Source organism: Dipteris shenzhenensis, chromosome 25 (genome assembly GCF_047967505.1).
Source record: "Dipteris shenzhenensis isolate YYH24624 ecotype China chromosome 25, Dip_SZ_1.0, whole genome shotgun sequence".
NCBI lineage: Eukaryota > Viridiplantae > Streptophyta > Polypodiopsida > Gleicheniales > Dipteridaceae > Dipteris > Dipteris shenzhenensis.
In genome coordinates, this window is record NC_141620.1 from 45264128 (window position 1) to 45276920 (window position 12793).

The 12793-nt window shown below is 40.1% G+C and overlaps 1 protein-coding gene across 1 annotated transcript; it reads left to right on the forward strand.

Moving 5' to 3' along the window:
• The first annotated feature begins 10800 nt into the window (after positions 1–10800).
• LOC147885942 (large ribosomal subunit protein eL42) lies at positions 10801–12450 on the forward strand. The gene is made up of 5 exons (XM_087396423.1): positions 10801–10959; positions 11592–11703; positions 11821–11888; positions 12008–12082; positions 12194–12450. Exons 1-5 carry the CDS (start codon positions 10957–10959, stop codon positions 12248–12250), a joined length of 315 nt encoding a protein of 104 aa, XP_087252549.1. The 5' UTR covers positions 10801–10956; the 3' UTR covers positions 12251–12450.
• The last annotated feature ends 343 nt before the right edge of the window (positions 12451–12793 follow it).

Below are 12793 nucleotides of genomic sequence, written 5' to 3' on the forward strand. Positions count from 1 at the left end.
AGTGATGGGGACATCGCGGACAATAACCTAGAAATGATGCAAAAGGAGATTGAACATTAGAGGGATAAAAAGGAGGCTCTTTACATACATCTCTACAACATACAAAACACATTGAACATTGAAAAAAGACCATATGATGGAGGAACTGAAAAGGGAGAATGCAAAAACTAGAGCGGTGATGCGGGAGTTGCGAGAGAGCTTCAAGGCCAAGAAGGATGGGGAAAAGAGTAGCTGGGGTGGAGAAGACAATGAGGTAGATCTCCAGAACAAGAAGGATGCAAAGAGCCATTATGGTTATTGCAATTTGCTCCACCATGGCTGGGGTTGTTATCTAGAAACACCTGTGGAAGTTCAAAGAGTAAGCTACACTCAAGCTATAAGACCCTACAATAAGATTACAATAGGGTTGTGCACGAGTTTGCAGTGGCTTTCAAAAGTTTTAAAAAGTAGTCCATCGTCATGAGATTTCCAAAATAGAGTGGAAGATCATGGAAACGGCCCATGTTGATGTTTTTGAGCAATTTAAGTTGCTTCAAGAGATGCTGAGAGAATCAGATGAAGCTGTTGCATGTAGTGAGCAAAGAGCGGAGGAGATGAAGGAGAACATCCACAGCCTTAAGATGAGGGAGGAAGCAATCAAAAATCAACTTCATCATGTACAAAGCATGACTATTGTATTGATGGTCGTGCAATAGTTAAATTGGATGCCTATATCCTATTATGGAGCAGGGTCCAAAATGCATGGTCCGCCGTACTCCCACCATCGATGACTGCATGATCTAATGGCATGCGTGCTAGCACCCTATGCATGTTTTTTGCTTTGGGGTGTTTGTGCATGCAAGGTTGCTATGTAGAGAATGCCATTGGCCATTGCCCAAGTAGAAGATCAAATGTGCCTACCTGCTACGGCTATCTACATCGAGAAAGTAGATGCTGCACCTCCATTTGCCAAAAAATGCAAAAGACAAGGAGCTTGAATTGAAGAAGGCCAAGCCTTTGAGCTTGACTGTGAGGAAACAGAGCGGAACCAGCCTCCTTCAGGAAAGGAGTAAGAAGGGATGAGCCTCCAACCAAGAAGCTCAAAGCAAGGAAAGAGGAAGTGACATGAAGGGAGGGTCCGGGACTATGAAGGAAGGAACGATCCCCTTTGGGCCGAGCCTACAATTAGGGAGCATAAAAAAAGATGACCTGCTCAAAGCACTGTGGAACCAGCCCTCTGAAGGAAAGGAGTCTTTGAGATGTAATATGAAGGAAAGGAGTCTTTGAGATGCAATCTATGTAATATGTATGTAATCTATTGAATTAGTAATTTTCTCTAGATCTTACTTGGGAAATGTATCTATTTTAGGATAGCACTTTGTAGCAATACGATTCATTCTAGTATAATAGCACTGCTTAGAGATTTGGTTGTGCATTAGTATATTAACTACCACTAGCACATGGTTTGCTTCTATTATTACAAGGATATCAACTTAACTACCACCAGCATGGTGGTTGGTTGCACGTTAGGAATATAACTGCCACCAGCATGATGGTTGTCTTCTATTATTATTATTACAAGACAAGATGAATGGCATACAATTCATTTGTTTAGGAATTGTGGATTTGTGGATTAGTTATGGGATTTCATATTTCTCAATGTAAGTCTCATGTAAGTGCAGTTGTTAAGGAATATATATATACATATAATAATAAATGTGTAGGTATATATATGCAATATTATAATATTTCCAAAGTGATTGAATTGATGTTTTCTCTTCTATGTGACTAGATAGTGTCCTTTGATAAGCCAAGGACCACAATGTGAGAAAATATTTTTGATTAAACACAGTTGAAGATTTGAAATAAAGCAGTTGGATACTGCTAATGAGAGAGGAAGAGATGTCGCTATGATGCTAGTAGCACTTAGTATGGTAGGAGAATGCTCTTTGAGTCTAGAAAGTGTCAAGAAAGCAATGTCAGATCGAATATCTACATATATCTATATATGTCTGTATATATCCAACTTTATAGACAACGTGATCGAAGTGATGTTGTACAAAGATCCAAAGTGATTGAAGTGATCCTTTGCCACAGGACAAGGACCATAAAGTCAGATGAAAGATTTTGAATATCTATATACATCTATATGTCTATATATTGTAGAAAGATCGCTGAAATTCGAATGCTCTTCGATACAAACTAGTGAAGGAACAATGAAGGAACATAGATGGAAAGCCACAGTAGCAATGACATTGCTTCATCCTCTTGTCCTGCGGAAGATGAAGCCATTTTGCAATGGGTCCCTCGGAAACCCAGGATTGTTGTACAAGAGATTGATTGATTGGAGGGGGTTCTTAGTGTTCCATAACATTTACCCGAGATTGTCATTCGGAAAACGGATCAATTGTAGGATGAACTGAGGGAAGGCCTTTAATATTGTAAGGACCCATAGTTTGTGAAGTACGTTGATGAAGGCTCCCACTATGCTCTATGTCATGCCAATGTCCTAAAATCCTTGTGTGAATATAAAGTTCTTCAGAGATGGCACACTTGATCTCTTGGAGCTTCAGCTACTCTATTTTTTTGTTTTCACCCGTCTTTGTTTTGGTTTTGACTTCAACCTCCGAACCACTTTTTCATTCTGAGTGAAACCAATTCAAAATGCATGAGTAAATCTTGGATATATATTACTTGGGTCTTTTTTAGGGGCTGACCAACCCTCTAATACAGAATAAGTGGTCGCCTGGGATTTTTTTAGTACGTTTTTTTTTAAAGAACGTTCTTTATTATTTAAAACACTTGTGGACATTCAAAACACAAAAAACACATTTTTAATAACCAGTCAACGTACATTGGTTGACTAGCTAAATACCGCTTGGTGTATCACAACACCATGCAATATTAGGTTGAATATATTGCACGGTGTAATACAACATTGCACGGTGAATAAAACACCGATCGGTGAACCCCTACGCTGATCGGTATCAAATACACTCAACAATTCTACTTATTCCTAATTTTGCAAGTTGACTAGAGGATGTTACAAAATTATCATTTGCAAACTATGATCCCTTATTAAAGTTCCTCGAGTAGTCCCCGTTTAAGTGGAGTAGAAGTTGCATTATTTATAATTCCACTTCAAATTATGGAGATAATAATGCATCCACTTAATTACTTCAACAATTTTCAACAATCATTGCATTTTGTACAATTTTACTTCAAAGCTATGACAACACCTTGTCCGCCATCCAAAAATATTATTGTTACAAAAAATGGGCCTGGCAATATCCATACAAAATGATCCCATCAAAAAAATAAGCCAGAACATGGAAATAGTCATACAATATCTAGTTAATGGAAATATCAATACAAAATTGGCTCAGCAAAAAAATAAGCCAAGGGAGGGCAATATTCATGGTGGGTGCCTTGAGCCCCCAGTAGAATATGCAAGCCGTGGTGATATAGCACCATAAAGCATCCACAAACAATGGTGACACCAAGCACCATGCTAGCAATGAGCATCAGAATGGCGAGGATGATCGACATCGTGGATGGTGGGACTACTACTGAAACAAAGTATTGCACTTTATAAGAACAAGAATTATTTCAAAATATCAAAATTGAATACACCATTGAATATAACAAATTTAACCAGAATTAAAAATAGAACAACTATTATTTCAATACACCATTGAAACAAACCTTCAATACAATTGCAAATAGATTATACATGCCAAAAAAAGGATTTAATATTATATGTCTGCTTGTATACAAAATTATTCCTCTCTTGATCATTTAAATTCTACGTAGCCTCGGATCAAGAGAGTATGTTGTGCCGATGTCGAGCATGTCATACAACTCACATGCAATGGGAGCATTGCATGCCGCACATGCACTTCTCACCTTTAAAGTATTCACAAGGTAGGCAAGGTGAAAGTGATGATCATAAGGGAGGGCAGTATTGTGGACGGTTTGTGCAAGGCGAAGCCAACAAAATTGCAACTGATTGTTGCGACTATGCCCCCTTCTTCGATATGTTGCAAGGAGGCTTATGCCTAACGTGCCTATTGAGAATAATTGGCTACTATTAGGCAAATCTCTACGTGTGCACTGCCGATATCAAGCCGCTGTCTAGTTTGAGATAACAATGCATGCAATCTTTCATTCACATTTCACCTGCTCAAGTACTTTCAGTGCCCCTCGATGCTCCATAGTTGCATCTCATACAGTTGCAGTAGAAAATGTGACACACGTGCTCCCTCTTTAACTTCCTCTTCGATATTCATATAGAGATCTTCAGTTGTCACTGAGGCTACACGTCCAATAAGGTCACATACAAACTTATCAATTGATGTTGTTCTCCAAAAAAACTTGAAAGCAAATAGTCAACATTATATTTTAAATATTATATTCACCTGACATTGGATTGTCAATGCTTTGTGGAGGTTCAGCTACCACGGGTTTGGCACTTGTTGCACGCGGTTCCTTGCATACTAGAGCATCTGAGGCAAAGTCCACTTCATGACCAAGCACAAACTTTGCATATAGCATCTTTGTAAAATATTGGGGAATATTAGAGCAACATTTCTTTGCAAAAATCATACCTCAGATGGTGGCTGGATTCTCTTTCATGGCTTGGTTATAACACCGCAAAATGGGCCATCGTTTGTGGTTAGCAGGGCAACTATGCTCGGATCTTGTCATGAAGAAATCACTCCTCTAATAAATTGATGCTTGCAGGATTATGATTGCCAGGTAGAAAGCAAGCACCCAAAAGTTGGTACAACAGAATTGACAAGTATTTTGCTACTGATGTTGTGGAAAGGAGTGGCAATGGCAATTATTTTTGTTGGCTCTTTCCTAGGCAGTTGTGTGGTGGTGTCAGCCACGTCCATCATGAACTTCATTGCTTGACTATAGCGTGTGCGTTCATCTTGAGCTTGGTACTCGGCCTGTGTGGATGGTCGAGAAGGTGTTCTTGATGATGATGCCATTGTTTTGACTCGTGAACTATGATCATGGAAATGCTAAACCTAATAGCAAAGATACGAGTTCAGGACATGAGACATACATACATTCCAACATTTGCTTCTCATACTACTATAGAAGATTGTTTCCTAGACATATCAAGCCATAAACCCTAAACAACCAATGATGTTATCCAACATCCATTTCAAAACAGTGCAAAGTATGATTTAGGAATATTTAAAAAGTACATGACTTATAAACGAACAATGTTTGTAGGCCAACTGGCAATTGCCAACATCATTCTATGAATACTGAGCTATCCACCTTGTAAATGGAAAGATGATGAGATGCCAAAATTGCACATTTTATAGATAACTTTTCACATCATTGATTGGTCACATTGCGTTATTTTCATCAACATTGTGTGCATGAAGTTTAGTTAGCAACAAGTCCATTGTCATCCGTTCCCAAGGCTCATTCTAGCACAATTGGAGTTTACAATCCCACAATAGCTTTATTACTACCCTGAGTATAATTGATCACTTGATAGTGCGGACCTACAGCCCACAAAAGGAAGTTGGCTATTTTGTCAAGTAACCAACCGACAGTGACCATGCACCATTTGGTTGAGGGTATGCATCATTTCTTTCGTATAGCTCTAGTGAAATCATGTCTTTGGAGCAAGCATTGTTCGAGCTTGCTCTTAGTTCTGTGGAGACACCTTCCCCAATCAATAATGCTCACATGCACATATTTTCCATTTGGTGTGAAATCTAGCACATAGTTCTCAGCATTCAAATCAATGTGCCTGAACCGCACGGCTTTCATTGCACTAGCAATAGTTGTGCAAATGGCAAGAGCGTTCTTACAGAATAGGCATGCTCGCATCTGACTCCGTGTATCATGCCACACATTCTGAGGTTGCTCACAGGGATTGCCTTGCGTTGCCCAGCTCGGATAATCTTGATATGTACAAGGAAGGTAGGCTCATCATGAATACTACCTCCATTGAAGTATGGAATGATTAATCAAAGATTGCTAACATGTGTGTAACTAATTGCATGACACATGACCCTATGCATTACGATCATTTCCAACTCTGTCTTCAATGATTTATGTGCATGTGCAGTATTGTGAGTACACCCTCTATCTTAACCTGATACACTTATGCTTCCACTCCCTTGCCCAATTCCTCAAGAATTGTCAATGCAACTAGTGGGAAGTGTACCATTGTAGAGCACATATCGGCAAACTTCCTGCATAGATCTATTTGTGCCTTGCCGTCTTGACTACTCATGTCTATTCTTTTTGAGGAACCACTAGCAACCTGGGTATAATATTGCATGGCGACTTTCGATAGTCTGCCAGCTGCCCCTTTCTCCTTTTGGTATTTTCTATGAATAGCAACACGGAATTCTTTCCATTCTATGAGCCACCTATCCAACTTCATCCTTGCTGTGTCTGTCAAGGGCTCTGACTGCTTTACTATTTCCCATTGAACAACTATATCACCCAACACTCTAGGTAGGAAGTTTAGTAAAACCTCCTTCTCCTATGTCTGCTCCACCTCTCCGTGCCGTCCAGCTATAGTCAAATTCGACAAGTATGCGTTGTTGCATTTCATCCACTTGGTATGAGGAATGCCTCTTAGTTGCTCCTCACTCAGTGTAATAATATGTCGAATGCACACCCTGCGAACAAGGTGTTGCAACTTGATTCTCCAAGTGTTTCTCTCTCTCTTTGAAGGGGTGGCTACCATGAGGAAAGCAGAGGTATAGATCTAATTCACACAACAATCATTACGTAAGCACTTGCTCGATTGTGCTACCACAATGACGTGGACATACAAAAACCACGATGCCATGTACATACAAAAAACAACGTAGAAGCAATTAAGTAATTCATATGTCTAGGCCCAATCATAATGCATTACGTTAACACTCAACAATCATTACAAAAACAAAAGTGAGAAAAGCATGTAAACAACACAACAATCTTTGCTATGATACAATGAAAGCGAAAATCAAATTTCTTTAGAAGTAAAATTGATATCTACGCACACATGCTAACCTAAATTTCTAATAGATAATTATAATGTGGACTGTACAAGCAATAGTACAGCTCATACAAATGATTGAGGTGCAAGCAAAATGTAGGTAAGCTGTAACTAGTCCAAGAAACCCTATGAAGTAGGATAGGCTATAAAAGATGAAATAGGAAAACATATAACAGCAATCATGAATCAATGAGCCAAGATGATGTAGATTAGCATTGTGTGATCACACATCTTGAGCTCGTTGGGAAGGTTATCATCGAGATGAGTCCAGCCGGCCAAAGTGAGCTATCATTCAGACAATAATTGGCTCTATTGACATCTATGTACAATATATATGAATATATGATAGTAGATCAAAGCGAGGTGAATCCAACCAGCCAAAGTGAGCCATCACTTGACCTTGATCATGATACTACCTATTAGAACATCACTTGAGGTGAGATGGACCCAACCGGCCAAAGCGAGTCATCATCCAGCCCCAAGTGATAGATACATGCACTCACATATAAGTAAGCATAAATAAGCATCAAACATATTCCTCTCTCGCTTATCCTTTCTCTCTTTCTCCCTCTCTCTTTTCCTCTCTCAACTGGGGCAAGGTGAATCTAGCTGACCGAAGCGAGCCATCACCTGGCCTTGATCATGATACTACCTAATAGAATGTCACTTGTGGGGAGATGAATCCAATCGACTGAAGTGAGTCATCATCCGACCCCAAGTGATACTCATCATACATGTGCACACACCAAAGCAAGCAAACATAAACATATCACATATTCCTTTCTCTCTTTTCTCTCAGCTGGGGCAAGGTGAATTTGGCTTGGCCGAAGCAAGCCATCACCCGGACCTGATTGAAAAGACCTGATTGAAAAGAAAAGCAAGGATAGAAGCTCACCAGAAGTGGAAGGGAAGAAGCAGCGAAAAACTGCGGGAAACTACAAAAAATAGTAAAAAACAGCGAAAGTAAAAAAAAGGCCATGAACCTTGCCTTTTATAGACTCAACTCAACACACTGGCTGGTATGTTGCCACACCGGTCGATGTATTTAGCCAACGCATGCAAACGACGTCTCTCGACTGACTACACTGATCGGTATAACACTACATCGACTAGTGTAATCCTATTACACTGCCTAGTGTAGGGGTTCATGTTAAATTACACGGCGTAGTGGAATAGAAACTGAACAAAGAATAGAGAGTACAAAACAAACTGGAGAGAGACAAAAATTTTCCTTCAATATAGATGTAGTATAGATGATGGCTCTGTCCACCTGTGCGCTCCCACAGTGGAGATTAGATGGTGATCTAGACAGATACTAGGTGAAGAGCTACTAGTTGGAAGATCTGATCTAGTGCAATGGACCGGGGAGGTCGCCTCTTTATAGCCATGAGGGCGGTAGTCAAATCAACATAGTCGATGGAACCAACCAGTCAACCTAGTCGGTGAAGCCGACCAATCAACCTAGTCAGTGGAACCGACTATTCGTCCAAGGAATATTCAAGGAATATTTCCTATACCGTCCTCGCCAACAAGAATAAGGGGCTCCCACACAATCACCTTTCTACCATCAATGGTCTCATTGATAGACCTCATTTGACATGTAAGTCAGTGTCTTGGCTCACACATGGCTGCTCCTCATATGAAGTAATGATTATTGTCATACTTTGAAGTGGAAGTGTATCAAATGAAAATTAGTTTCACCATATGCAACATACAAATCGTAGACTTTTGTCAATTAAATTAAAGATCTACAATGCCCCAAAACACTGCATGGTAAATTGTCATAAGACACCGCACGGTGAACATATTTACCATGTTGTAAATTTAGTTTCACCATATGTAACATACACTTTGAAGACTATCGTCAATTGAAAAGAAGATTTACAATGCCCCAAAGCACTAATGTTGGACAGCTGGCCCCAAAATGATAGTGACAATGGCCTCATGGGTCCTAAGCTCTGAGGCCCTTGGATTTTGCAATTCCTCTATGTGTTGAGAGGAAGAGAAAGAGGAGAGATATAGACACAAGAGTTGCTCCCAATGAAGTGATTCTATTCATAGATCATAGGCATGTATATAGTTGAGGACTATAGATCTAACACCCCCATTCAAACTAGGCCCTCTAGCTACTACAGATGAAAAAAATGCTTGGGGAGTACAATAGAAAAACCGGTGCCACTTGTCCATAGTACAGTGCAAAGTATAGGTGCTTTGTTTGGTGCATGATACAATGCAAAGTATGTGTGCAAAATGGAAAACTCTTCCTAGAAATGTGAACTTGTTTGACATAGTGATGATGCATAATCAAGGCTTGAGATCTTTCAGTTCGATGTTTGAGATCTTCATCTAAATAGGAGATCTTGTCGTCTCCAAGTTCAATCTAGTCAAACCTCCTCAAACCTTTGTAATCATGGCTTCATGTTTTGCACAATTCATCCACCTAATATGACCGGTTTCATGCAGTGTATATGAACATAGCAAATATTCAAGTGTACTTTTCAATTGTACCAAGGATACATGTATGAGGAAATTGCTTCAGCCACTCCAAAGATGAGCATGCAGGAGAGATTTGAGATGTCCACAAAGCCAGGGATTCAAATGTCACTTGCATAGTGTAAGAAAGCCATAGCAACACAATAGGAAGGCCCATAAAGATCCTGCAAATCAAGAACCAATCATCCAAAAACACAATGAGCATCCAGGCATCCGAAAGTACTGAACACCTCTTCACATCCAGAAGTACCGAACAACCGGGAAGACAAGCATCTGAGATTACAAAAAACATCCGAAAGTAACCTAGAAAATGGGTATTTGGGAGTATCGAACAACCAAAAATACAACGAGCATAAGTCACATACGTATGACAAGAGGAAAGTTGGTGTGGATTAGACACAGCTTACATAATCATAGTGGGAATGAGATAACAACCTCTTCACTTCTGAAAGTACTGAACAATCGAGAAGATGAGCATCCGAGATTACAAAGAACATCCGAAAGTAACCGAGAAAATGAGCGTCCAGGAACACCAGAAGAAAAGAGAAGCAACAATCACAGAGTGACGTCCAAACGAGTACTGAATAAGTAATCCATATGTGCCACATCCAAATGAGTACTTAATAAATAATGAATATGTGCCATGTCCATGTACCACAGCCAAATGAGTACTCTATAAGTCAGCCATATGTGTTCATCATGAAAGACATATAAGTATACCTCACCACATACAGGGTGGAATAAAAGGGCAAAATAAAAGTATGCCTTGATTGAAGATACAAGGTGAACCAATAAGTAAATACATACCATAAGTCATGAGGTAAAAGACATCTACTCTTTGGCACGGTTTTGAAAGTACTAGATTAAAGCTATTTTTTCCTTCTCATGGGAGAAGCCATTTATTAGTTTTTATAGCCTTTTGGAGTTAGGAGACAGTTTTTATAGCCTTTTGGAGTTAGGAGGCGGAATACCTTTTATTTTGTAGCCTTTTTTTGGTCTACCCTCTGGGTAGGGCTGTACTGAGGGTGAAAGGGAATTCTCCATTCAACTTACTATTCATGTTAAGCACTTTTTTCTCTACAATCTCTCTCTTCCTCCTAAATTCTTTCACCAATCTCTCTCTTTCTCTTTCAAGATTCCCCTGAATTCCTCCGTGAACCCCTCTCCCTCTCGCGTGCGAACGCGCTTTTCGCCAAATTCCTCGACAACCTTTTGGGCAGGCCTTATGAAAGGCAATCCATTGCCTTGTTTAAAAAGACAAATTTTGTTCTCGCAAAAAAAAAAGGCAATTAGGGAAGAGGTGTGAAGAGACTTTGGAGGCTTAGATAGAAACCCTAATTGTATGAACAAATCTGAGAGAGAACGAAAAGAGAGAGTTCTTTTGGTGCGTGCTGGGAAGCTGAGCTTGAGGAGCGGCACCGTGCACTTGAACGCTTTGTCCTCCATCTCTCGCAGCTATGGTTGGTCTTCTTCCCCTTGCTCTCTCAGATTTCTTCTGCATGGTTTGTTCCGAGATTTGTTCAGCGTGGTTTGCTCCTTCTGCTCGTAGGCGCTAGTGCTTTTTTCTTCGAGTTGTTTCAATCTTCCGTTCATCGAGCGTCCCGCAGAGACAGACACAGAGACAGAGACACAAACACAGAGAGAGAGAGAGAGAGAGAGAGAGAGATGTTCCAACCCTTTTAGGGGCTCACAAATGAATATCGTTGGGCTGAGTTCATACGTTTTAGCTGTTGTGCTGCTGTGATTGACGCACTGTGGCAGCCATTTTTCTGCTTTCTGGATGGACTCCCCTGGCATTTTCTCTGCCTTAGTTTTCTCTCGACTTGCACGTCTCGCCTTTGCCACAGTGTCGCTTTCTCTACTTGATCCAAGAAGATTAGATTATCCGTGCTTCTTTGACAAAATTGACAATTTGTTATGCTTGCTTGTTCTTTTGTCGCGTTGAAAAGTGTGTTTTCTTCAAAGGATCGTAGACTTAGTCAAAAACGAAATTGCACGAAAATGCTGATACATTTTAGTCCTAGTTCTTTGTAGAAATCTTTTCAATATTCGGCATCAGGATTAATCTGTAAGCTAACTTATTCCCTCTCAGGTGAACGTTCCGAAAACAAAGAAGACGTTTTGCAAGGGGAAGGACTGTAAAAAGCACACGCTACACAAAGTAACCCAGTATAAGAAGGGAAAGGACAGTCTCTATGTCCAAGGTAAGTTTGTTTGGCTTTTGGAAAAGATGGAGTCGCTCTTTGCCGACTAGCATGCCAAACTTGGCACTAATGGAGTAAAGCCTCGTTGTGATAATCTAAATCCTTGCTGTCCTGCAGGTAAGAGACGATATGATCGCAAGCAATCTGGTTATGGTGGTCAAACGAAACCTGTTTTCCACAAGAAGGTACTGTTTTGGGTCCAAAGTCTTGCTACGTCAATATCTCATAGTTGGTTCTATTCGCACGGCACTGCTTTGCCTCGACATGAAGAGGAATTGTTGACGCTCTTCATGCCTGTGGACAGGCTAAGACTACCAAAAAGATTGTCTTGAGGTTGCAATGCCAGTCTTGCAAGCATGTGACACAACATCCCATCAAGGTACGTCTATTGCTTTTGATTTTAGTTTTATCATGGTCGTTGTGTTGTCATCTAGAACACTACAATTTTATGGTTTGTTTCTTACCGTGCCATATTGTTTGCTTGGAACAGAGGTGCAAACATTTTGAGATTGGCGGAGATAAGAAACGTAAAGGTGCCATGTTTTAAATGTAACCATCTCAGATGGTGATTTGCTGCTTTAGCATCTAGTGGAGTAATGAATTTACACTTGCCTTGAAGGTCTCTTGACATGTGATGCTATTGTTAAAATGGAGCCAACAGCTCATATGTATCTCTTCTAATTGGATTTTGTAGACAGTAGTTAATCCTGAGCATCGATTCATGGTTGTGTCTGCCTCTTTTGTCTACCTCTGTTTTTTCGCTTTCCTGAACCTGTGAAGAATGCAGGACATCATATTTTTTTCCTTGTGGTAAATCAATCTGGGAGTCTCCATTTCTTTTTCCCAACTTGCCGGAGACTCCCTATACTATTGGTGGATATTGCTCTATTAGTACTGGATGCCAAATACTGATTTTCATCACCTCTCTCTCTCTCTCTCTCTCTCTCGCTCTCTAGATTGAAGTACCAGCTGGATCTTGTTCTCTTACAATTAAATATAAGTGTTTACTTGTTGGAGCCGATTATGTGCTTTGAGTTTTGGATTTCATTTTTTATCACGTTTCATGGGCCTTGTGCTTTAAATTGTGGAT

Coding starts and splice junctions, on each gene's coding strand:
- LOC147885942 (XM_087396423.1), top strand. Junction 11,704..11,820: donor GGACAGTCTCTATGTCCAAG/GTAAGTTTGTTT, acceptor GCTGTCCTGCAG/GTAAGAGACGATATGATCGC. Junction 12,083..12,193: donor TGACACAACATCCCATCAAG/GTACGTCTATTG, acceptor TGCTTGGAACAG/AGGTGCAAACATTTTGAGAT.